We start from the raw sequence: 27,301 nt of genomic DNA on the forward strand, positions 1-27,301 counted from the left end.
GAAAACAGATTTATTAAATTTGTTTTCTTAAAATGGAAAGCTACAAAAAGGTAGACATTCACTTCAAGGACATTTTATCCAACTTTTACCGTAGATACATAATAAATTTACTTTATGCATTTTAAACATGATTTTTTTTATAACATAAAAAGTATTTTTTATAGTCAATGACATTTCAAAAAAAATATATATAATATCGCGTGATAAAAGTGTATTAAGGACTTCAATAGAAAAAAAAACAGGGAGTATAGAAACGAATTTAAAAAAATACCATTGAAGTAAGAAACTAAACATGTGAACCCTCTTCGTTTGTAATAGTAAGGGGTGAAATAATAGTACTTTTTTTCCTCGTGTGTTACTGAAATTATTATTTATGCGAATAATAAATGACCTTGAAATGTCCACACAAAAAAAATCCGAAAATAAAGAAAATAAAGAAAAATAGTATACATCACACGGGCAAAAAGTTTGAGAGCCCTGAACTGCGCGGCATAATACCCTCTACAGTGCAGAAATGTCATACTTTCTGCCCTTGTAGTGTAACATACTATTTCTGACTCTCCTAATTTTGCCACCCTAGGCACTAGCCTTGAGTGCCCCCTTGTAAAACCCAGTGCGCTGCCATTGCGTGTTATCAAAATTTCAACCTTATCATCTTAGACCTATATTCATAATTGATTAAAGATGAACCGATATCATACATCGAATAAACAATAAAATTATATAATAATTTATCAACAAATGATTTAATTAAATTGTGTTTTGGAGTTTAAACAAGAAATAAAATATGAAAAGAGAGACAACATTGGTTGTTGCGTTCGTTGTTGTATTATTTTGTTGTTTTGATATAAAATTCACAACTCATTATTATTATTGTATCGAACAGAACGCGAAGAATATTATTATAAAACGAACAGAACAGAACAGAACAGAATCAACACACAAACAACTTGAAATATATATAAAAACAGAAGGCGAGTTTAAGTTGTATGTGTAGCTGTATAGCATAGCCAGCCAGCATACATGTATGTATTAATGTGAAGTTGTTTAGATATTTAATTTGTTGCTGAACTTGCGAAACCAGTTTACAGACACAGTTAGGTGAAACATTCGCTTTAAATTGTATTATTATTATACTTACTTTATAGTAATACATGTTACATGTTACATGCATACACACAAACACATTTTTTTTATTACTTAAAAAAAAAAATAATAAAAGATCATTATGTATTTTTTATTTGATTCAAAATTCGTCATTTTAGTTATTTATAATAATCATATTTCTTCTCAATAAATATGTTTGTCACGCCTTTCTTTATACATGTTTTTATACATTTAAATTTGAATACATCTTCCAAATACAGTGAATAAGCCGGAAAAAAGTATCGATAGTGGAAAAGAGCACGTGTTAACAGGACCCCAAGGAATATTCAGTCAACTGAAGCTAGTCATAGGAAGGGCATAGGACCCCAGCCAGGGGCATATTTAGGCCAAAATTTTTTTGAAATGTTTTTTTTTTGGCTTAAAATTTTTGTTTAGCAAGTAATTTTTTTGCTGGATAAGAATCCGATGTCAGATTACACAGATTCTATCAGAAAATCGTGCCATTTTTAACCTAAAATTTCACAAGAACGGCAAAACAAGTATTTATCGTCCAAACTGTGCTCTAAAGAGTATTTTTGGTCGCTGATTAAGAATCCAATGTCAGGAAACACTTTCTGCTACATCCTTCGAAAGTTATACCATTTTTTGCCAATAATTTCACTTTTTTGGCACAAAAACGTCAAAGTAATGTCAGATAACACGGATTTTTCACGTCTTTTGAATATCATGTCATTTTTGGACAAGGATTTTACTTTTCTTGACACAAAGACGGCTCAAAATCGAATTACAGTTTTATACAATTCTTGTAAACTATTTAATATTTTTTCCAAAAATATAGTATCTCTTGATTTATGGAAATTGGTTTATAAGCTTATCGTAAAAATGTTAGAAACAAACTTCTAAGAATTTCTCTTTGTTTTTTAATAAAACGACATGAAAGAATTTTATAATACGTTTGAAATGATAAACTCTCTTCTATCATTTAATTCGCATTCATATGAAATATTTTTTCCCTTGTATTTGAATAAGAATCAAAAAAATTTCTGGTGAAAATTTCATCAGAAAAAATAAAGATAAAAAAATAATAAAATTATGATCGAAATCTTTGTTTGAAAAAAAAAATTGAGGACTGAAGATAATCGAAAAACTTAAAAAAATTTCATTCGAAACAAAAAGATATTTCCTAGGAATAAAAAGTTTCCACCTTGTCTAACAACCATTTCGAATAATAGAGAAACATTAAACATCGATACTCTTGAGAAAAACAATAAAGAAAATAAAATGACAAAAAAAGCGTACACAATTAAAACAAAAGATAAACACGAACTAAATAAAAGAACATTTTAATGAAAATAATCTAAAAATATGAAATGCGTTTTATAAAGAAAGTCATCCATCACAACACACAAGTTAATCTTTATTAAAATGATTCATACATTTTAAGTAAAATAGGTAAAAGACAAACGGTTCTTTGTCTATTCAACTGTTTAGAGACAACTTCCTGAAATTAAAAAAAAAAAAACTTTATCAAGACAAAAATTTAAAAAATTATCAAATAAAAAGATAATTGCTGATAAAATATAATATATTTTTTTGAAGTATAAATGATTGCGATTTCTTTATTTTTAATTGAAAACAATATTATTTATTAATAACGCATAACACAACACAACAGTAGAACATATTTCCGTTATCATCTAGAGAGCTCTCTATACGTATAATGTATACTGTGTAGTGTATAGTGTATAGTATTATAGATGATAAATATATTGTTTGGATTATGTTGAAAAGAGTAAGTGAGACACGCAACATATAAGTATTTGATAGTAAAGTGAAATGTATATAGAAAACTACGACGTGTCAGTGTTATAATCATCTGGGTGACTCAACGGTTATACCAGCGAGCAAAGCAAGCAAAATATACAACAACACAACCGAACCGATAGTACAGTAAATAAAGACATTTTACTATAAAAAAAAATACTTAATGGATGAAATTTTTAGGGGGTGTTTTAGGGCATGCCCTGAGTACCGAGTTTTTGCATTTATGATGATTGGGGAAGATACAACCTCGTGTCAATAAAGAAATAAGTTTGCTTTTATTAGTTACCTATCGAATGATAAACCAAGATCGCAGGTCAATTAGGTCAATAAGGGTTTTTAGGTTTGCTATATAAGAGGTGTATTAAATTAAATCTTTATTAAGTTATTTTATACTTTTTAGTTTTTGAAGTCGGTTTTTTTAAACATAGTTTTTATACCATGCATATATGTAATATGCAAGGTATACTAAGTTGAGTCCCAAGTTTGTAACGCTTAAAAATATTGATGCTATGAACAAAATTTTGGTATAGGTGTTTATAAAATCACCTAATTAGTCCATTTTCGGTTGTCTGCCCGTCTGTCTGTCCGTCTGTCTGCCAACACGATAACTCAAAAACGAAAAAAGATATCAAGCTGAAATTTTTTCAGCGTACTCAGGACGTAAAAAGTGAGGTCAAGTTCGTAAATGAGCAACATAGATCAATTGGGTATTGACCTATTATGTTGACCATCTTGTAAACCGTTAAAGATAGAACAAAAGTTTAAATGTAAAAAAATCTTCCTTATCGAAAAATAAACAACTTTTGGTTGAAACATTTTTTTATAAACATCACTGTTTACTCGTGAGTGCGCAAATTAGGCGTAAATTTTAAAGTATGTATTATATGGGGATATCTGTTACGTATGTGTGGCATGTATGTATGTGTAATGTGATAGAGTAATCAACACTGTCTATGCATGGTATTTCAACAATTAATTGAGTCAATTGTTTGTTTTCACTTGTTTTTATTTTTTATTTTGTACTTTTTAGTGTCTGTTTTTATGTTTCAAACTCATCAATAGGTTTGAAGTCTAAATGAAGGAAAAAACATGTCAGTTATTCAGTATTTATCAATAAACGATTAGCTGTCACATTTGACCGGCCATTTTCATTAACCTTATGGACATACTTTTTAGTGTCTGTAATAGGTTTCAAACTTAATAGGTTTGAAGTCTAAATGGACGAAAAAACATGTCAGTTATTCAGTATCTATCAACAAACGAAAACATCTCTCACATTTAACCTGTGACTGGCCATTGTCATTGACCTTATTGATCTACTTTTTAGTGTCTGTAATAGGTTTCAAACCTATCCTATGAAGTGTAAATGAACGAAAAAAACTTGTCAGTTATTCAATATTTATCAATAAACGAAAACTATCTCCTACATTAACCTTATTGATCTACGATCTTGTAATCATTCGATAGGTAATCAAAATTCCAAAAAATTGATACATAGACTTAACTGTACGTGCAATGGCAATAAGGATAACTAATAAAAATCAACTCACCCCTTTATTGGCAGGGGGTTGTATCTTCCCCTACCACGAAAATGAAAATTCGGTTTTAGACTCAGAGCATGTCCAAAACGTCCCCTAAAAATTTCATACATTAAGTATTTTTTTTAAGTAAAAGATCTTTATTTACTGTACTACGAATATACAGCAATATGTACGTTGTGGATACCCCTCTATACACCACACCTCACCGATACACTCTATACAACGTACATCGCATCGCCCGATCACTGCTCGTTGCTTTGCTTCAGCTAGGGCTTACTGGCTAGCCTCATTTCAGTTGTTCATCTGCGTTGCAACTTTATACTTCGTAACAATTACATGTGTTAACAATAATAAGAAAAACAAAGTAAACATATCATCTATCCTTCTTCAGTGAAGTTTTTTTTTGTTACAACAATTTTTTTAGAAATTAAGTGAATTTTTTTTTAAGTGTACAGAAATTTTTTGGAGTAGTTTCTTTGTGAGTGAAATTTATTCCAGAGTGTGTAGTGTGTTTTGTGGATGGAAAAAGTGACCTTAAAAATTATATCATGTTCAAGACACAGCACCTGGCGTTATAAGAATTAATTCTTTTGTCCATAGCATGTGTTTTTTATATTAAAATATGATGTTTTTTATTCAAAATTGTGGTATCGTTAAGTGATTCAAATTTTGAATTGAAGTGGTTTTTTTTTTGTAATTTTTTTTTTTTATATAAGTGAACTTAAAACAAAGTTACCAATCGAAATGCAATAATTCGGGCTTACAATGGTAATTTGCACGTGTTGCAACCAATTATGAAGTTTTTTATGCCAACTTTACCTTCTTGGTACGTAAAACAAAAGAAAATCAATTTATAAGGGTTGGGGGAGGAAGAAAGAATGTTAACATATATGATAAGTGACCCCTTTTAACATTGAAAAATGTATTCATCAATTAATTAAATTTTCTACCACTGTACCATATACTACTCCCTTTTAATTATAATAATTTTACCTTGAAATATTTATTGTTTTAAAATAAACTTTTCCTTGGAGGTATTCTGCAATTTATCAAATTATTGAAAGTTAATACGTAATAACATTTTATAAAACCACCATTTTGTTAATTAAAAAATTAAATTAAAAATTTTAAAGAAGTATGACGAATAAAATTTTTTACAACCAATTTTAAAATTTATCATACATTTTTCTTGTAAATGTAAATAACAATTTTGATAAATATTATTTAGGTCGGATTTTAATATGTATTATATTTTATATTATACTCATATAGGTATATAAATATTATATATATACATATAATATAATATGAATGTATATAATATATATAATATGGTGATTGTAATCAAAATGGCTGCCAATATTATAAGTATTTCATGATTACATTTTAGAATGTTAATCTTTTATTATGCTGTTGTCATTGTCTTCATGTAGGATGAGTTTATTTTTACTCTATAAAAAAAAATGTAATTATTTTATTGAGTTCATATTTCATTTTTTAAGTATTGAATTTTTTTTGTATATTTATTTTGGGGAAGGTTAAATTAATTATAAAAATTAGTTATTTTTGTTTTTATTTGACTTAAAAATGTGATATACTATTTATATATAAATATTTTCTTTTGTGTGGTGCCATGACCTTCATTTGACCTCAATACGTTTTAATAAATTTATACATACCTATATAGAAAATGAAATTTTTTTTTATATCTTTAATTTAATTATAAATGACTCATTAGGAATAACTGATATAAATATTTATTTAATTTTCAATTTGATATTTGGATTAAAAGTTTTTATTTATTCAGAGCTTTTATGTTTTATTAAATTGAAAGTTTTTGTTAGGATGGAATGAATATTTTGGGATTATTTTAATACATAAGCTTACTTTAAGTTTTCTCAAAAGTTTAAAGCTAAATAAAATTAATAAAATAGACTAAGTTGAGATTGTTGGGTAAAAAATTTATCGATTTTAGTATACATTTGCCATTTAAGCAGTTAATTATGTTAGTTGTAATGTATTTCGGATAACATTCAGTGTTTTTTGGGCTTAAAACATAGAAATTACTTCAGATAACAGTTTGTCTTTGGTCAAGGTCAAAGTATATTTTTTTAGATTTTCATTTCTTTTTAAAATATCGATTATTGATTTTTAATAAAAAGATGCTGCCGTATTTTGTTTTTTTAGTGAGTTTTATTACGTCACCGTGCAAAAAGTTTTTGAATTTTGCACATTTTCATTGCTCGGAGCTTCTTTTTGCAGTCAACCTAGTTTTTTACCTGACTGCGTGACTCGAAGGAGAGGTTTAGGAGTTTATCAGTGTATGTATGTCTATCCGTTCTTTTGCGACACTCAAGAGATCAAACGGGTGGACTGATTTTGATTATTCTAACGTCAATCGACTTCTCTTAATCTTGCGAGAGTTACTTAAGACTTGGTTGCAATCAAAATTCAATATGGCGAAAAATAGGCGCCATATTGTGAAAAATGAAAATCAGCGACTATGTTAAGGGGGAAATAAAAAAAAAAAATTTATATATACAATCAAAAAACTATTTTTCAATTAAATTTCACACGTCGCAAAGTTATAATTCGAATTTCTAAGTTAAGTAGAGACTGAGTTTACACTTATAATATTTTCGCAAAAATTGAAACAGCTCAAAGGTTTTTTTTTGCTAACCAAAAAGTATTTTTTGATTGAAATATCTTTTTATATCCGGATACCTGAATTAAATTTTTTTAACATTCTTTAACTTAAATAACAACAGATTTGTCTGGTGCGGTAACTATTGTTATAACATGAGATTTTGTTAAAAAAAAAAGATACCTGAGATTTTGAATAAAATGTACCTACATAAAAAGCCTAAAGAAATTTTAAAAGTGGGTTTTCCAAATGAATGTAACTCATAAATTATTGAAATAAATAATTAATTTTTTTGAATGACGTACATTTAAAGATGAAAGATAAATAAAGTTAAGTAAATTTTTTTTGATAAACAAATCAATAAAATGTAAATTATTTACGAAAGTAATCACTTAAATAAACACAAATCAGATAATTTTAATTAAATACAAATTCTTGAAAATTGATAAAGAATTTTATGTGATTATACATATGATGCAATTCCACTTGAACTGTTTAAAAGTGGAAAATTAGAAAGTTTAAAAATATGTATAAAAAATAAATTTCTTATCTTAGAAATTTTTTTTTTAAATTTTGTAACAAAATCTTTTCGTCGGATTTCCGATTTGTGGATATTTTCACCTTAAAAAAATTCTTTCAATGACGTAATTTTTGATTTTATTCGAGTAAATTGGTAAAAAATTCTTCAATAAATTACTGAATATTTAATAACAGTTCGGAAATTTTCACCGGTAAAATACTTATCAAAAATTCTTTGAAATTTAAAAAGTAATAATCACTATCTATCAAGTATTAAGATTTGTAAACAATAATTTAATATTCAAGTTTCTAAGAAATACTTATTTACTTGTTTATATTCTCTGTGAGTATTGAATTGAACGCCAAAGTTTGATTTGTTTCAAAAAGTGATAGAACTTTGAAAAATAATGTTTTATGAGACCCATAGACTTTCTTACATATTGGCTTATCATCGCCGTTCCATTTTGATACTTTTTTTTGTTTGTTTTTAACACATGGACAAGTTGTCGAATATGTAGAAACTAGAAGACCCGCGCGAAACTCGAAGCGGTACATTTTTAAACCGTGTATCTATTTTTCGGCGTAAGTCGGCATTAGTAGACATTATCCTTTCAAGGATAATTAGAAGTTAAAAAAATACTAGGGTTTGGCTGACAGGCATACTAATTAGGGCTCAATGTAATGAAATCTTTATGTAAACAATTTTTTTTAATTTTCCTGCTATGAAAATCTAAATAAGGAGAGTTAATATACTTTGAAATATATTTTGAAGTGGACAGGCGTTGTTGCCTGAAAGTATAAATTACGATTTTTAATTAATTTTGAAATTATCAGTATTTTAAAAATAAAAGTTTTTATTTATGAGACATCAAAATTAAACACAAATTCTAAATTTCACTTTATTCTTAGTTCAGTGGCGAATGCATTAAGATTTCACTTTATTATAAAAAAAAAAGTATATAATAACATTTTAACGGTTTTTTATGTCCCATTTACAAAACAGTAATAATAAATTGTTAAACTGTTTATTAAACATTCACTCCATAAAGAGTAATTATTATCCAGCCACTAACGACCATTCATTTAATGAAAATTGCCAAGAATTTAAAACATAACATTAGATAAAAACCACTTCTAGAAATCCTGTATATTTCTCATTTTATTATCGCTTTTAAGAACTTTTTTGTGGGTAATTAATTTCAAAAATATTTTTGAAGTATTTGCAGTAATTTTTTAATTTACAATTTTTTGATCCAGAACTTTTTCTATGCAAGTTGAATTAAATTTTCGCTTTTGTAAATCATTATGGGCCTATTCGCACAGTGCGTGAGTTTTTTTGGAGGCGTTTCCATGGTAACGATACACTATTTTAATTATAGAATTGTATGGATGCATATATAAGTGTATGGATTGCATTTATGACTTACATTGAAAATTTAATATTATTGTCTAACAAATTTAAATAAATAATTATGATAATTTACATTTGAAAAATAATATTTGTGCAATTTGATTTCTTATTTTCAAAATTTTTAATGCATTCATTTTAATTAGTGTGGTTTTCAATAATTTTAATTTGACATTTTCCATAACATTAACATGTAAAGAATTGCAAATTAGTTAGAACAGCCTCCTTTAACGCCAAAATTTTTCACTGGAAGCACTGGCATCGATTTTATTGTCCCTACCATGACTACGCACCCAACGAAGTTTACAGGTAGTGAATTTTAATTCCTTAAAATTAACGAATATCACATATTGAAGAGAATTACAACATCTTTAGAGAGATAAAGATCTTCGCTGTAAAAGTATTTTGGGCCTATAAATACCTATTAGGCTATTAGAGAAAAAAGAATACTAAAATAATTATTTTGTTAAAAAATAAAATAAAAAGAAATACTTATTACTTTAAAATTAATTGCATAACATTTATTTTTTTTATAAATAAATAAATTATAAATTGTAAATACTTTAAAAAAGGGGAAACAACATTTCAGGGAGGGAGGAGAACTTGCATACATACATATTAAAAGAGAGAGAAAGCAGAGTGTATTGAATTACTTACATTGTCTCTGGTATGTAGTATAATGTGTTTCCATTGTGGTGTTAAATCAATATGCAGCCGATCCGATCGGATATATTAAATTTCAAGGTCGTTGACCGTAATATACGTACTTATAAAAAAAAAATTCTTTATTATTGTTATTGATATATCAAATAAGGATATAATTATAAATATATTATGCTATATAGTATGTACATTTCCATAAATTAATTAATCATATTAATTAATTTATAAAAATTATAATTATAAATTATAGTAATTATCTGTTAACTTTTTATGAGATCACAAATAATTTTTATTTCTCATTTTAAAGTCATCTAATTTATTTTTAACTTTTTTTTTTAATCAAAAAATTAGCTACATGTTATTATTTCCGCAGATTATGTTAATTTATTTTTTATAACTCATCTGTGTGATGATAGACCGTGAACCCTATAATGAAATGAAATTTCTATGCATCTTTTTGTTTGTTATTTGAAGGGTTGAAAAAGATGAAATTTTTTAAGTTAAACTGTAACTCGATTGTCAAATTTAGACAATTTAGAGTTTTTTTATTTCGTAATTTTCGTAGTTGCTTGCAAATTCTTCAAAGATTGAAAAATCATTTTGAAAAATTCAATTCCATTTTTGCAACCTCCGCCGACTTTTTGCTCTTTGTTTTTACGCATAATACTATCAATGATTTTTTTCGATAAAATTTGAAATTTTATACAAAAATTATATAACAGGTGTTATATAATTTTTTATTTATTTGAGCAGGAAACAAAGGAGCAATTACTAAAGATTGAAAACTGGCTCTCAACTTGCTAACATGTTTTAAGCATTATTTAAGTAATATACAAAATACTTACAGCTAATTTCTGAAATGTCTAACCCACTAGAAAATTATTTAAACTTCGAAAATTCGTAAGGCACTTGTATAAAGCTTAAATAAGTTTATTAGCAAACAATTTATGCTCAGTTTTCTATCTTAAGTAACTTTTTTTCCTGTCGGCATATTCAAATTAAGAAATTATTTATGGAAAATTCGGTGTATAGTTTTGATATGAAACTTCAGATTTGGGCATTTTTCTGATTTTTGTGATTGAATCTCACCAAAGGTCATAAAATGATACCATTAGTTCAACTCAGAACTGTGAATCAAAGGGAATCTGTTATTTCTCTACGAAAAGTACATATTGCTACAAAAAATAAATTTGCAGTGAGACACTGAAGGTTTTTAATGACGTAACAAAAGAAATGAGATAATTTTAGGTTTATACTTTTTGGAGTTGACGTTTTGAAGTTTATTAATCGATTCATTTTTTTTTTTCATTCACGGAAAATACTTACAAAAATTGTTATATCAAAAATAACATCAATTTACATTTTTACAAAACAATTACAACAAATTTATTGTGTCGCATATATTTTTAGATAAAAATAATTTTTGTACCATTCAATCACAACTGGTTTTTCTTATCAGAAAACCACTTAATCAGTTTATGATTGTATGACTCAAATATTTTTTTTTAATTTTGCGAAATTTATGTTTCATAATAAAATTTTTTGTTATTTAAATAACTAAAAATTCCATCGTTAACTATTATTGATGAATATTATACATGCTAAAAATTACTTTTATTGGTCTAGCATCATACGTAGTATTTGAGAATTATTTCAGGGCGATAAATTTTCTTTCGGTGATATTCAAATAAGAAAAAAATTGAATTAGAAACCTCGGTTGGCCGTATACCTGATACAGTAGGTTTTACGTGGATATCTTTTTACCCACCGCTACTTGTCTATATAGTAGATATCATACTTACCGATTTTGTTCATGATAGACATCCTCTACTTCGTTGAGTGTCAATTAAATGAGTTTTTCCCTTTGTTATCCAACTATCTTCTCGTCCTCAATGAACACCTCTTTATTTTCAAACTTGCAACGAAATTTTAAATTTATTTGCGCATAGGAAAAAGTTGTTGGATGAACTTTGGCAGTCAGCTTCTTAAATTTCTTGACGTTTTGAAATGATTGTCAAATCCTACGTCTGATACTAGACCTATCAAAATAAAAATTCATTTTGTTTTGCTTCCATGAAAAAATATTTTTATGATGTAATCAATCATCATAATATTATTTGAGATAATTTTGTTTTGAGAATTATAATTTTGCACAATCATTAAATCAATAACGTTTAATTAAAAAAATGTATATTAATACTTTTAATTATAATAAATATTGAAGAAATTCGTCATGTGTGTCAATTTACAGAAATAATTTTAAAATTAGCTTTTATTATTCATTTCTAAATTTCTTAATGTCCTTGGAAGGATTCATTAAGAATAAATTTCTACATTTATTTTTGATAACTTTCGTCATTTGAAGAGCGAAATATCTTGTAGATGTTAGGTTTTCCATTAATTGAGATTTCAAAATGAAATGAAATTCAACTATTAAAAATCTTTTTAAAAATAAAAATTGAGGCTTTAGAATGAAGTATTACTTATTCTTCCGGATTTTTTTAAAGGATGCTTAAAATCTGTTTACGATTTTTTACTAATTTTACTGTTTTTCGAACTAGAAAACGGTCAATTTTGCGAAAGAATTGCATGAGAACTTTTTGTATAATTGTACAAAAATAATGATTTCTTAACTTAAAATTTTTTTTGGTACCTTGTTAGCGCAATTCAAGCACCTTAAAATTTTAGGCGAATCTATTTACTAAACATATTAGAAAAATTGTTAAATAACTATGCAAGCCAATTGGCTACGGAAAGTATCTTGACGACACGATTATTACTTTTGTACCTAAAAGGCGATTTATTTTTGGCTAATCAACACCAGAAAAATAAGACTTTGACTTTAAGAATCTAAAGTCAAAATATACTAACTAGAGAAAGTAATTTCAATTTTAAATGAGTCTGTAACTTATTAATCTTCTTGTATTTATAATCTATAAACATGAAAATAATTTTTAGAAAACTTCCCAACTCTTACATAATCTTCTAATGTATATTTAGTTGATAAATAAATAAATCTATAGACGAAATTGAGCAATGTTATAAAAAGTAATGATAACATTGTCTCAAGGTCATGCATTATAAATAAGGTATTATTCAAATGTAAGACTTATTTATTTGATGAAAAACATTTTTAATCTTTCAAAATCAATATTTCAACATTTTAAAAATTTATTTAAGTAATCAATATTTTATAATTAAACTAAGTTTTTTTTGTCTTTTACTGTTCTAAGGGCACTTTAATAATATTTTTTTAAATCAACGGGAATAAAAACTTTTTTTTGGTCAATCGCATTGCAATTTTACATAGATTTCTACTATAGCACTCTATTATTCTCAAAATTTTGAAAATGTTTTTTAAAATAAAAAAACCGTAATCATGATGCACTCACCTTTGCTTGTATTGTGGTAAAAAGTTATAGAAATGTTGGAAACCTTGAGAGATTCAATTTACTTAAATATTTATAAAAGTTTAAGTAAAAATAATTTTTAAGATCTAGCATCTATTTCATTCATTAATATTCTAATCTATTGTGTTAAATAAAAGCTTTACTTTAAGATGGTGGAATCATTTAAAAAATGAAAATTGTTGTTGTTTAGTCACATTTTCATTCCACAATCTGTAACCATCCACCATAAAGATCTCCTCGACTCACAAAAAAACAGGCTAGATAAGTCTTATACAATGTCCGAAACAGCTCCAACGATTTTCCTAAAAATTAGTATGCAAGGAGTTTCTAGGTCGAAAAATCGATCTAATTAGGTTTCATTTTTAGAAAAAGTCGTTTTATTCATGTTTTCAGGAATTTTATTGATAAATTTGTATTGATAAAAGATTTATTTTAAGGAGCAACATTAAATCTTTTCAAGTCGTACTATAAACAACTTTTATTTAACACCTAATTCCAAGAAAAGTATAAAAACAATATCATAACATAACATTTGAAAATATTTTACGACTAAAAGATAAATAACCATCAGATTAGTTTTTGAAATAAATCCGAAATAAAAATCATTATAATCTCATTCTAGATTTAAAAAAATTGGCAACACGTAAAGATACAGTTAAAACTAATAATCGAAGGAAGATATTTATTACTCGATAAAATAAAAAACAGAATAACGTACCTATAAATCTTATTAAAAGAACAAATAAATATTATTTGAAGCTATCTATTTATATACACAAAAAAATATACCTACTTTAGTATAAAAATTTATTGGTACATCTACATACTTGAAATAGTATACGACTACGGACGGCTACAGTCGGATATTATGTGTGTTATTTAATATTGAGTATATGTATAATAAATCTCATACTTATATATATGTTTTATGTTTATTTGTTACAGGGAAAGGCGGGACCAAGAAGTTCGTGAGCTTGAAAAACAGCACAAAGAACGGGAGAAGGAACGTGAACGAATAGAAAGAGAACGTGAACGTCAAGAGCGAGAGAAAATGGAACGTGAACGTGAGAAACAAATGGAACGAGAGCGACAAGAACGAATTGATCGTGAGCAAGAGAGAGAACGACAAGAGAAACAACGTGCTGCCGAACAAGCTGTACATAAACATTTCGAGGAATCGTTACGACTTGCATATAATAAGGTTAGTTGCAAGAATAAATATAAATATATATAACAACAATGCCAATTATTATTGTATGTGTTTGGAATGGATTGTTAGTTGAATCTTTTGACTGCACAAAATACAGTGTACATCATACACGCCATACCATCAACGCCACCTAGTTATTTCTTCTTGAGTCTCGTTTATACAAACATATCGTACTCAATCAACTTAAATATTATATTATTTTTAAATTGGCAAATCTCCAATGATGTGTATTTGTAATGAAATTGTTTAAGTAGGACATTCACCTAACATATTTTAATGTCATTTTTTAATTTTACGTTTTTTAATTGATTGCTCTATAGATCAATCAATAATATATTTTATCTTTTTTGATATTTTTACTTCGTATTCCCATCAAGTTAGGTGAAATTTCATATGATTTACTGAAGTTTTGGGTATAGCAAAGCCACTTTTAGCTTTTTATCTGTAGAATAAGTGAAAACAAACAAATGACTGAGTTAATTGTTGAAATTCCTGTGTAGAATGTGTTGAATATCAGTGCAATAATAAAAGAGCAACATTTATTGGGTTTCCGAAAAATTTTCGAACGTATTTTCTTAAATTTTTTTTTTCGTTTTTCAAGAATCTTCTATAAGACCACTTGTCAAAGCCACCTTCAAATTTTCAACTCCCTATCTTTTATAGTTTTGGATAAAATGGACATCAAAATTTTGTTCTAATTGTTACCCTCACGGATAAAACAGTGACGTTGTTTTTTTAAACAATATTTGTTTATTTTTTTTTATAGAGAACATTTTTTACTTTTTAAGTTTTCTTCTATCTAACGATTTACAAGATGGGTCCTGCGGATTCAAGACCCAATTGACCTATATTGCTCATTTATGAACTTAGCCTTACTTTTTACGTTCTGAGCACAAAAATAATCGTGGCTTAAACAAATCATTTCTTGACAAAATGATTTTTTTAATTTTATCTGCTTTATTTTTTAAATGCTTTGAATTCAAATCTAAATTTTTTTTGTATACACGTGAGTAATGAAGGTCAACGTTAATAGTTTCCTCATTTCTCAATAAAACTCCGTAAATATCACTCTAAAATTATTCATTTTCTTGTAAAATTATTAAAACCTCATATTTTATGGTCAATTCTAATTTGAAAAAATATTTTGCAAAGAATATACAAGCGTCAATTAACTTCAGACAAAATTATTTTAGATATGGCTTATTAATTAGCGAATTAGGAATTATTATTTCAATGATTTTGATTATTAACAAAATACTTGTCTATGAAAACAAGTTTTGAGAAAATGAAGTCATTCAAATTGAGTATGTGGTCAAGGAAACCACAGTAGATATTGCATATTTTTAACCGGTTGTATTAAACTTACTAGCAGATGGCCGTCTGCTTTTTCGGGAAATTTTAATTAAAAAAAGAAAAACATTACCACGTTATAGGCTTCACCCCTCCCCTCTTTAAAGATAAATTCATCAGATTTTATCCTACAATACATTTGTTTTGGCTTAACCCGTCCTTCTTAACAGTTACTTTACTACCCCCGCTTGGACTATTAGGCGGTCTTAGCCCACGAGAGTGTCTCACAAGACTATTAATTGAAGCAACCTGTAAATATTCAACTTCCTATTTTTATAATTTTGGAGCAAATGGACACCAAAGTATTTCCTTAATTTGCGTCCTCGCGAGTTTCAATTTCAATTAAAATATTTCCAAAAAATGATAGCTCTTCTAGTATCCTTTTCATCTCATCTGATGTCCTTGACCATCACTTAATGATTTAAGAAGATGTGTGTGTTTTTCAGTGGCATCGTGGCCCTTAAACTGTCAAACCGATTTGATTGAGAATATTTATAGCTAAGTTTCCAAAAATCTGTTTACAAGGAATAAATCGCATTTGTTGGGGGTTTTTTAAATTTTGTAAATTTCACTTGTTATTTGATTTTACTATAAGACTTTCATGTGTTTCATAAATAATCTAGTGGTTTTTTTTTTTTATTAATTAAAGATTTTAGAAGTTATTTAAGATTTAAAATTCTATTAGATTTGAGATTAAATGAACATTCTGGAAGTTTAAAATTTAGGACAAATGAAAATCGTAGGAAGGGGCAGGTCGGGTGATCTGAGAGGCCATAAACCTACGGCAATCTCTGTGAAATAGTAGAATCTCATTCTTACTTCGTCAGCTACGTTACGAATCCTTCCTCGAACCAAACTAATTTTCAAAATCCCGGTTTTTTTTCTGCTAAACTGCTATCATTTACTGTTATTTGACTAGACAATATAAAATATTTGATGACTATTTATTAAAAAGATGAATGTTTATGTTTGATTAAAATAAATATCCCATTTGATTGTAAAATGGTTTTATAGAATTAAATATTTATGTAAATAAAAGCAGATGCAATGCATAACCTATTATAATAAAATAATACAAATAATGAATGTATGTTTAGTTTGAATTTAAACTGAACTACAACTCCAACTCTAAACTGAAAACTCCCACAACCATGTGGGAGTATATACGTATAAACTTTATCTTTGAATATATTATTTTATAATAAGTTTCTATTTCAGTTTATTTGCATAATTCAACAATATAAATGAGGTCATTCTATTCATATTAGACTTCTTTTTTTTTGTTGTTGTTAGTAATCCTCATTATTTATTTCTTGATAAAAAAGAAATTCTTCGAATTATTTTTATACTTAATTAGATATTTTTTTTAAGTATTTAATTATTCTGTTTCTGGTTTTTATATTCTCAATATCAAGTTTAATGCGTTAATATTACATTTTTTTATCTAATTGGTTAAAAAGGCATTAAAATATTATGTAATCGAAAGTTATTTTGAAAATACTTTCCAACTTTCGAAGATCTTCAAAAGGTATACATTTTATATGTGAGACAAAACATTGTTTTGACTTTATAATCGAAATTTTAATGAAATTTATTTCTAATAATTTTATCAACATGATTGGTAGAAAGGGGAATAATCGATTTGTAGTGTTTGTCTAAATATATTTTTCATAAAACCTATCATTCATAATCAATTATTAATCAAATAATATTTATAAAAAAAATTTTTTTTATTAATAACTAAACTTAAAAAAAAAAACTAACTTTATAATTTTAATTACAGCGTGGAGATCGAAGTAGCATGGGTTGGAATTTTAATACATTACAACCGCAACAACGTACGACGGTTGAAGAAGAGCGAAAGCGTGCTGAACAAGAGCATCAACAACGTGAACAACAAAGGCAATTAGTGGCTGCTGAACGATTACGAGAACAACGATTTTATCAACAGCAAACGGTAAAATATTTTTAAATTACAATAACCATTCGATAATTAATATTTGACAGCAATACGCAATTATAACCTATATCCTAAAATATAAAGTAGTATCATTATTTAGGATTCTGTTACGCAATAGCAAAAAAAGAGTCCTTAAATTTAATTTTTACATTATTGAAAATAAAAACCGCCCCTCCATAAAAATGATTTTCGTAAATATTTAAGAAGTATTAGGGTAGTACTTTCAGTTTTTTAGGATTTTTGAATCACATGGTAAAAAAGTCAAGACGGAAAAATGGTTTCCAACTTTGTGGCTTTTGGCAACGGAGCTCCAAAAAAATGGTACCTATATGTTACTCCAAACGTAGTCCCTTTTTTAATTTTGTGAAGAATCTTTTTATACCTAGCCTGAAGTTGTAAAATCTTGACCACTTCTTCGTGAAATTCGAAAAACTATGATAGTGTACATTTAAAGTAGCATAATTAAGTATAAAAAAGGTGACTAAAATAGTCTAGAAAATAGGTGCCTTGAAGTTTAATTTTAATGTATTAAATAAAAAATTTTGGAAAATAGGGTAAAGATTTTCCTAAATACTAATATTTTATCACTATATTGACATGTTATCTTGAAATATGTTTCATAAAAAAATTTGCCTAAAACGTATGGGTTAATAGAATGTTTTTCATTGAATTTCAAAGAAATATCTGACGTTTTATTTTTTTTTAAAGGTACATCGTCAACAAATGCCTAGTAAAGCTGATTATCCTCCACCAGCACACAGTAGATCATCAGGTGGTTTAAGTAAACCTGGCGATAAAATTCCAACGAAACACTCCGTATTACCACAAGCCGAACCTAATTTAAGTTTATTTAATTACCCAGCGTATCAACAGGGAGCCTTTCTTCCACACCCCGAACAAAAAACGAAGTCTGATCATCACAAATCAACTCCACCATCATCGAATTCTGGTATGGTTTTAGGAAAATCAAATCAACAAATTAGCATGGAAAGAGAAAGAGATATGGTAGGACCACCACCCTTAATGAGTGAACTTAAAAATACTGTGATTGTAAAACATGAGGGTAAAAGTCCTCATCATATGGAACCAAAGGTATCACATTCCCCAAGCCCAAAACTACGCGCAACCGATATGATTCCACATTATATACCAAGTACTGTCGCACAGCAGCATAAACCTAATTTGTATGAGTATCGAAGTCCTTCACAATCTCCGCATCATGGAGTACATCCGCATGCACCAAGTCCACATCACCATCAAGAACAAAAACAAATGTCTCATGGACATCATCGATCATCCAGTCAACTGCCAAGTCCACATTCGTTACAAAGGCAGTCTCCACACGGACATCCCCATTCACAACAACCGCATCCGTCACCGCCAGATTCAAGGTAAATAGAATTGATTTCCTCATCAAATATTTGTAATATCAAGGACACAATAATTTTATCAAACAAATAGAAAGATTTATAAAAAGCTTGTTATTGAATCCAAAAATAGGGAAAAATGTAAACTCTGATTGTTTTCTCTAGGGTACTCTTCAATTGTAAACTGATATTATGACCGAATCACCCAAAATATGAAAGTTTCCCTCTCTTTTGAAATTAATTGAAATGGCGAAAAATATCCTTTTGCAATTATTTTAAAAATTTGACTTCTTTTTATTATGTTAAGCATTTCCAAAACTTCAGTTACTTAAGTGTACAAGTTACATAATATTAAGGAGTAGGGAGTTTTTATTTTGTTATTTTGGAAGTGGCCTACAACATTCTGCCATAAAATATCGAATTCTTTGTTATCGTGAAAAGTGCGTCTTAACAGAAATTTTTTTGTATTACAGGTACAGTCGAGGAGATGCGCAAATATTATCATTTCCTCCTACAAAAACTTCAACTGCTGGTTATCCACCATATCTTCCACAACCTAATTTAATACCAAGTACACAGCATTATACATTACCAACTGGAGTATCTGTGAGTACTAGTTCAAAGTCCAAAGTAAGCGCTGCACCACCTCATATTTATGGCAAGCCAACTGCTGGAATTGTTAGTGGAATTCCTGTATGCAGAAGTCAAGATGTGATGTCAAATAATCCTATTCCTATGACATCGAAAATATCCCATTTACCTTCATCAGTATCACCATCTCCCTACCAACAAGTTTCCTCTCAATATCACCCACCACCACCTCAAGGCATGCCTGTTTCGGCACTGCCACCACCTGCTCATAGTAGTCGTAGCAACAGTACAATGGCATCTGATCGTGCAATGTATGACCGTCTCTATCCTGGAGGAACAGTTCCAGGTTTATCTGTAAAGCCAATACCACCGCATCATGGTACATCACCACCGTCTGCTGCAGCGGCGCCCCCAACAATGTCTCGATCTCCTCATCAACATCATTTGCACAATTTAGTGCCACCGTCTCATCATACGAGCATTAACACTTCAGCAATGCAAACACAACCGTTAGATTTAGGAGTTTCTTCAGATCGTAATTCTAATAGAGAATCTGAATCACCTAAGAGAAAAACTAGTATTCACCAACATCCAATGGGTAGTCCAGTACCAATGGATGTTAAAAAGCGAAGAGTTGATTCACCCGGAGTTGGACCTATAATCCAAACACAACCTTTAGCTTTGCAACCACAAACTCAACCTTTGTCGTTGCATAGTTCGTCACAACCGCAACTAGCAAGAGTAAGTGAACCAAGTCCACTAATAGCCAGTGCAGCTACAACAATAACTACTGTGGTAAATACTGCCGCATATTGTTCTCCCGCGGCTACAATGGTTGTTTCTCAACCACAACCTGCTGGGTTGGAAGTATCTGGAGGCAGTCCTATGGTCAGCATTACAACCTTACCAACACGACCGGCATCAGCTGATGCTACAAGACCTTCAAGTACTGGAAGTAGTAGTTCAACTCAACCCACCTCAGTCGCCAGTGCTCCTGTTGTCAATAATAGTCCTGCTCCCAGTCCTGTGCCTACACCTGTACCTGCTAGTGTTACACCCACACCAACTACACAACCTCCGAGTACTCCTGTTAAAGTATCATTAACACCTAGTGTCATTGATTCTGAAAAATCAAATAGTCCTGGCCCAACGAAATCCGTATCGGGTAATTATCCAGTGCGGCATTTAAAGAAAGCTTGGCTCCAAAGACATACTGGAGAGGATGTTGAAGATACCACGGGTGTGACTGGAACTGGAAGTTGCGTGACACTTCCTATTACATTAACTAACAACGTTACTACTACTCCGGTAAAAGAAGTTACAAGTACGACGACGGCTCCAAGCTTAACAACATCCTTGCATAACATCGGATCAATGGCCGTAAATAGTATAAACAAAAGTTCAAAAGGTTTATCGAATAAAGGTGGTAGGAAACCTGTAACTACTAAAGATACCTCATTAAATGGACATGCTACTGATACAAATAAAGCGGATGATTCATCAAGTTCCGATCAAGAAAGAGGACGAAAATCACCACCAAAAAGAAAACCTCCTAAAGTGAAACGTAAAAAAGGTGTTGGTGTGGCAAAAAAGTCAGCCGCCGAAGAACTTAAAAAAAAGAAATTAGCAGCAACCCAAGCAAGTGAGAGTGGTAGTGATAGTGACAAAGACACAGCTAGTGATAAAGATTCTGATTCTGGTGCTAGTTTAAATCAAAATATTGGTAAGAAAACCGCAAACGGCGGTAGTAGTACCAATAATCATTCAAATTCTGGTGCTAAAGATAAAGAACCGAGAAAACGAGGGAGACGACCAAAGTCGTCAAAAAACGATAAAGGCGAGGAGCCGCGCAACAAAAAGCCCCGGGAAGAACCACCAACCCCACCGCGCGACCCCTTTCGCAAACCTTCAGTGGGGCAATTAAAAAAAACCGGTGAAAGTTTTTTACAAGACCGTCCATGCTTTGAAGTAGCACCAAAATTACCGAAATGTCGTGAATGTCGATGGACACCGAATCAAAGATCAAAGAATATGCCAAATATTTTCTGTCGATTTTACGCATTTCGAAGATTGAGATTTACTAAAAATGGACAATTAGCAATTGCTGGTTTTTCAGATCCTTATAAAGATGCAACAGAGGTGATTATTTTATCTTTTTTATTAAAATTATTTTAATATTTTGAAATCTAATTTTTTTTAATTAACTTTCATTAGGATGATTTAAAATTATGGCTTCCAATGGCAGATTCTCCACCAGCGGATTTAGATCAAGATATGTCACGATTCTTGTTAAGATCAGTTGGAGATCAATTTTGCGATTTATTAGGTCAAGAAAAAGATGCCCATGCGGAGCATATGTCAGATGGTGAGTTTTTCTCATTTTCCAAAACGGTAATTAACAATATGAAACAATACGGATCTTAGAGCGCAAGTCGACAATTCGGTCGATTGGGTGTCAAAATTCCTTAAGATAAAAAAATTTAGGTACTATTCTAATAGAAAAATTCAAAATTTCACAATTTCCGTGGTTGAAAAGAATACAATATATTTCTGCGAAAAAATTAAAAGTACTTCTTAAATTTGTTAAATAAATATTCTAAATTAATAATTAAATATTATTCTTTTAATTTACAGATAAGACAATTGCCTGGAAACGAGTGGTACAGGGTGTGCGAGAAATGTGTGATGTTTGTGAAACTACCTTATTTAATTTCCATTGGGCTTGTGGAAAGTGTGGCTTCGTTGTTTGTTTAGATTGTTATAAGGTATAATTTTAAATAAAATTTTTAGTAGTTCCGATTAGTAAACTAAAGTTTTTCTTTAATTTTTTAGGGTCGTAAAAATGGTTCAATAAAAATATGGGGAGAATCTGGAAAGGATCGTGATGATTTTTCATGGTTGTTATGTACAAATCGTCAAGCTCACGAACAAGAAAAACTAATGTTAACCCAAATCATTGCTGGCGATTCATTGGTTAAACTTGGTCGTAGAGTTCATGAGGCACGTGAATTATGGAACATTCCTCAGTATTGCGAGTGTCCGTTAAGTAAAGAAGTTCGTACTAAATTTGCAAATGGTGCATCGAAGGATGCAATCAAGAGTATAATCAAAGGAGAAACGAATGGTATCAAACAGGAGAAAATCGAAGATGATAAAGGTATAGTTAATGGTGCTAATATTAAACAAGAGAATCAACAAAATTCATCTTTATCATGGCTTGCTCATGTAGCTTTATCGAACGAGGACAAGAAAAGTACAACCAGCTCAGATGGGTCCATGGGATTTGGTGATTCCGATGATGAAAAAGATGGCAACTTTTCAACCCTCCGAGAGTTACTCATACGTCCATCTCACAAAACGAATGGTAGCCGTGCGTCATCTCCTGCTGCGGTGAACAAGTCCAACAAGAATTCGAATTCATTGGATGATGTTATTTCAATGGTCGTTGAAGATGCATTACCCGACGAGGAGCGAAAAATTATGAAAGAAATGGGTGTTGAATTGAAACATTACGTCAGGCGATACAAGTGGGATGAAAAAGGTCGAGAACCGGTGGCTGTTCGAATAATGACGTTAACTGAAAGTCGAGAAATGTATCCAGATGTTCCACATTCTTGGCTCTGTGATGGAAAATTATTGAGACTAACAGATGCCAACAATGCTAAAAATTATAAAATATTTCAAGTAAGTTGCACAATGTTTTTTAAATAGTCCACCTAAAATATTCTTCAATTTAAAATTTAAGTGTTTAAAAGTTTAAAAAAGTAGATTGCTAAGTATGGATGCTATTACTTCTTACGTACAAATAAATTTTAAGAGATTGGAAGCTTTTCTATGTTGTACCTTTCTAAATGTTGGTCAGCATCAATTTTCTAAACAACTTTTCCAATCTTTTAATTTCAGTGAAATTCACTATCTGTTAATCGCTTATGCATTAAAAATAAATTTTAAGAATTTATTCCCAAATTAATCACCTTTAACCGAAACTAATTAAAATAAAATAAAATGTATATCACTGTTAGAGACACTTGACCCCATCCATATCTCTGGTATGATTATTTTAAGCTATGCTGGAAGTTTCTTAAATTGTTTCTTTATTTTAACTGGATTTTATATTAACATTTAATTTATTTTAAAGGATCAATGGAAACGTGGACAACCGGTAATTGTAAGTGATGTAACAAAAAATCTAAATAAAGAATTATGGCATCCAGATGCATTCGCTCGTGATTTTGGTGACGACAAAAATGATTTAATTAATTGTATGACAGGAAATCTTGTTCCTAATCAACCAATGCGTAAATTTTGGGAAGGTTTTGAACATTTTTCAAAACGACTGAAAGATGAACGAGGAAATCCAATGTTATTAAAATTAAAAGATTGGCCACCTGGTGAAGATTTTGCTGAAATGTTACCCACACGCTACACTGATTTAATGAAAGTATTACCATTATCAGAGTATACACATCGAACTGGTCGATTAAATTTAGCGAGTCGACTACCCGAATGTTTCGTTCGACCTGATTTAGGACCAAAAATGTACAACGCTTATGGATCAGCATTACATCCAACAAAAGGTACAACAAATTTACATCTTGATGTATCCGATGCGGTTAATGTCATGGTTTATGTTGGTATTCCAAAAGATGGTGATAACGAGGAACACATTAAAGAAGCTTTTCGTGCTATTGATGAAGCTGGTTGCGATATATTAACACGAAGGCGAGTACGTGATAAAGGTGAATTACCTGGTGCATTATGGCATATATATCATGCTCGTGATGCTGATAAAATACGTGATTTATTAAATAAAGTTGCAATAGAACGTGGGGCACGATTAGAACCCCATCATGATCCTATCCACGATCAAAGTTGTTACTTAGATGGTCCGTTACGAGAGCGATTATATAAAGAATATAACGTTGAAGGTTATGCAATTGTGCAATGTTTAGGTGATGCTGTGTTTATTCCAGCAGGTGCTCCACATCAAGTTCGGAACTTACATAATTGTATAAAAGTTGCTGAAGATTTTGTGTCGCCAGAGAATGTATCACATTGTTTCCATCTAACACAAGAATTCCGTGCACTATCTGACACTCATACTAATCATGAAGATAAGTTACAAATCAAAAATATTATTTATCATGCAGTTAAAGATTCATTGTCAGTGTTAAGTGGTATGCTGGACACTCCACGGTGTAAAACTGAAACCTCAGACATTAGTGGTAGTGGTAATAATTTAACTAGTGGGGCTGGTGATGCTACGGCAACTGGTGTTAGCGGCTCAAGTAGTGATACAAATTCATCCGCTGGTAGTCCAATTAGTGCTGATACAGCTGAAAATAATAAAGAAAGCAGTGGAAATACATAAAAACAATTTTTTTAAATATCTTTCTCTCTTTGTGATAACCAAATCAGACTGATACAAAACATTTTTGTTTTTTTTTGGGAACAGTGTGTGTTGTAAAAAAAACTAGTGTTTAGTGTGTGATAATGTTAAAATAATTCTAATGCCATTATGTGTGGCGGCATTTTAAATAAACCACACAAGTATATATAGTGACTAATTATACACCCTCCCCCTGATTAAAAGCGAAAATACATCTATTAGTACAGTCGTCCTGGTATGTATGACCTGTCCAAAAATGTAAATTAGTAGAAAATTTGGATGATGGTGGTTTTGGGTATGTAGAATTTATTTCTTGAATTTTCTCAATTTATTTAAGCGATATTTAGTAAGTAGGGAAGAAAGTCAAAGTTCAAACAAATCAATATTTTATTTTTCAATATTTCTGTCCAATGACCAATTGTTTTATTTCCAAACTTTACAATGGAGAAAGAAAAATAAATTTGTGACATACAACACGAACAAAATGAGTTCGAAGGATTCTATTTTTCTCAATAAACTATAACAAATTTTAAATAATAATTATCGTTTATTTTCACATTTTAGAGGCGTAGATAAAGTTTTGTATGATATACGTGTGATAACGCTTTATTAACGTACTTCTGCGATTATGAAAAACTCACTTGCGAACGTTAATAATACTGTTATCTCACTAGTATCGTAAATAACTATTTAAGAATGGTTCAATGTTCCTTTTTCTTTTTTCTTATTCAATTAGTACTGAAAAGAAGCGGAGTTTTTTGTGCCCAAGTATTGAACAAATGATTGAGTAAAAAACTAGAACCTACAAACATTTTCGGAACAATTTGATAGAAAATTACTCTTTTCTATTTTTTAACCTTCATTTGGCAAATTAATTAACTAAAAAAAATTGGTTTATTTTGAACACCGACCTTCCCTTCCAACCTGTATATCGGAGAAATACTGTGAGAATTCAAGGATCAAATTTGACATATTAAAAATAAAAACTACCTAAAATTAAATTTTCAGCTGGATACGTTTTTTTCCAGTGTTGTAAAGATATTTGGTCCAAGACGACTGCGCTATGTATATATATACATATATATAAATATATATGTATGTATCTAACTCCTCTTAATGATGTATGAAAACAAATGTTGTAATTAATTAATTAATAATAATTAAGTTGAATGAAGTTATTTACTTATATAAATAAAAAATGTTTTTTTTCTTTTTGTAAATATTATTATGAGATGAATGCTAGAAGAAAAAATGATATTGTACAGTAAAACTATATAAAAGTGTATGTAAAAAGTAGCAATGCAGTGTAAAAGTTGGCTGAAATTGCACGGTTTATCTTCCTGTTAGTAGTTGACTAGTACACTTGATGGCAAGTAACCATTTTTGTTTGTTTTTTTTAAATTAAACAAAGCTGTATTCTTCACATGTCATACATTTTTGTTTTGTTGTTTTTTGATGATCACACGAGTCAGTTGTTCAAAACAATGTTTTAGCAGTTAGTTTAAAAATGTATCATCAAAAATCTATCCATGTTATATATTTTGAATATGAATCGTTTTTCTTTGATGTAACTCATTTATATACAGATGTTTGGAACAAGAAATTAACTAATCATGTGTACTTCTTTTGAATCTTATCTGAATTTAATATAAATAAAAATTTGGATGATTATATATTTAGCCACCTTGTTAGATCGATCTACTAGACCCAAAATGAATAAGTGATATTGGAAATGTTGCTACATGCTTCAAATAGATTCATATATTTGTATCGTTAAGACTAAACACGTATTCTTACGTTCAACTCGACGCTATCTAAATATCAGATATATTTTTTGACACTACACACATTAAAAAATGTTTATTACCGAGCAAACAAAAAATATATCTCATCCAGATACTGATATCTGATATATAGATTGTATCGCGTTTTTATTGAACGCAAGTATGCATAGTCATAGTATTGATACTGTGACACAGTAAAGTTTATAATTCCAATACAACCGATTCATTATTAAAGGCGCATGCTTTGATGAAATTTTATTAAAGGCGACGCTCACAAACTCATATAACAAAGACGTGAAACTTCAATGCTGAGTTATGAGCGCCCATGGCAGAATTTACGGCGCCTGTTTGAGCGAGGTCTAGTCATCGGTCGTTCCGTACTATTTACAGCGCAATGTTAACACAATTGAAATTGTTTTCAATCACTTTCAATTGATTGAAAACAAAAGACAGTCTGATGCACAGTACAAAGTACGCAAGGACCGAGGACTAGACCTCGCCCAAAAAGACGTCTTTTTTCCTGCTACCCTCTCT

General features: G+C 29.5%; 1 protein-coding gene across 1 annotated transcript in view; it reads left to right on the forward strand.

Annotated features, from left to right (window-relative positions):
* LOC123298266 (probable JmjC domain-containing histone demethylation protein 2C) overlaps positions 1-26,164 on the forward strand; it is a 551,586-nt gene extending 525,422 nt beyond the window's left edge. Inside the window, exons 9-16 of the mRNA XM_044880227.1 lie at positions 14,062-14,317; positions 17,460-17,633; positions 18,345-19,027; positions 19,477-21,733; positions 21,809-21,959; positions 22,229-22,359; positions 22,427-23,278; positions 23,733-26,164. Coding sequence (XP_044736162.1) covers positions 14,062-14,317; positions 17,460-17,633; positions 18,345-19,027; positions 19,477-21,733; positions 21,809-21,959; positions 22,229-22,359; positions 22,427-23,278; positions 23,733-24,965 — 5,737 coding nt within the window. The 3' untranslated portion in view covers positions 24,966-26,164. The remainder of the gene's footprint in view (positions 1-14,061; positions 14,318-17,459; positions 17,634-18,344; positions 19,028-19,476; positions 21,734-21,808; positions 21,960-22,228; positions 22,360-22,426; positions 23,279-23,732) is intronic.
* Positions 26,165-27,301: the final 1,137 nt, after the last annotated feature.

This window comes from Chrysoperla carnea, chromosome 4 (assembly GCF_905475395.1).
Source record: "Chrysoperla carnea chromosome 4, inChrCarn1.1, whole genome shotgun sequence".
NCBI lineage: Eukaryota > Metazoa > Arthropoda > Insecta > Neuroptera > Chrysopidae > Chrysoperla > Chrysoperla carnea.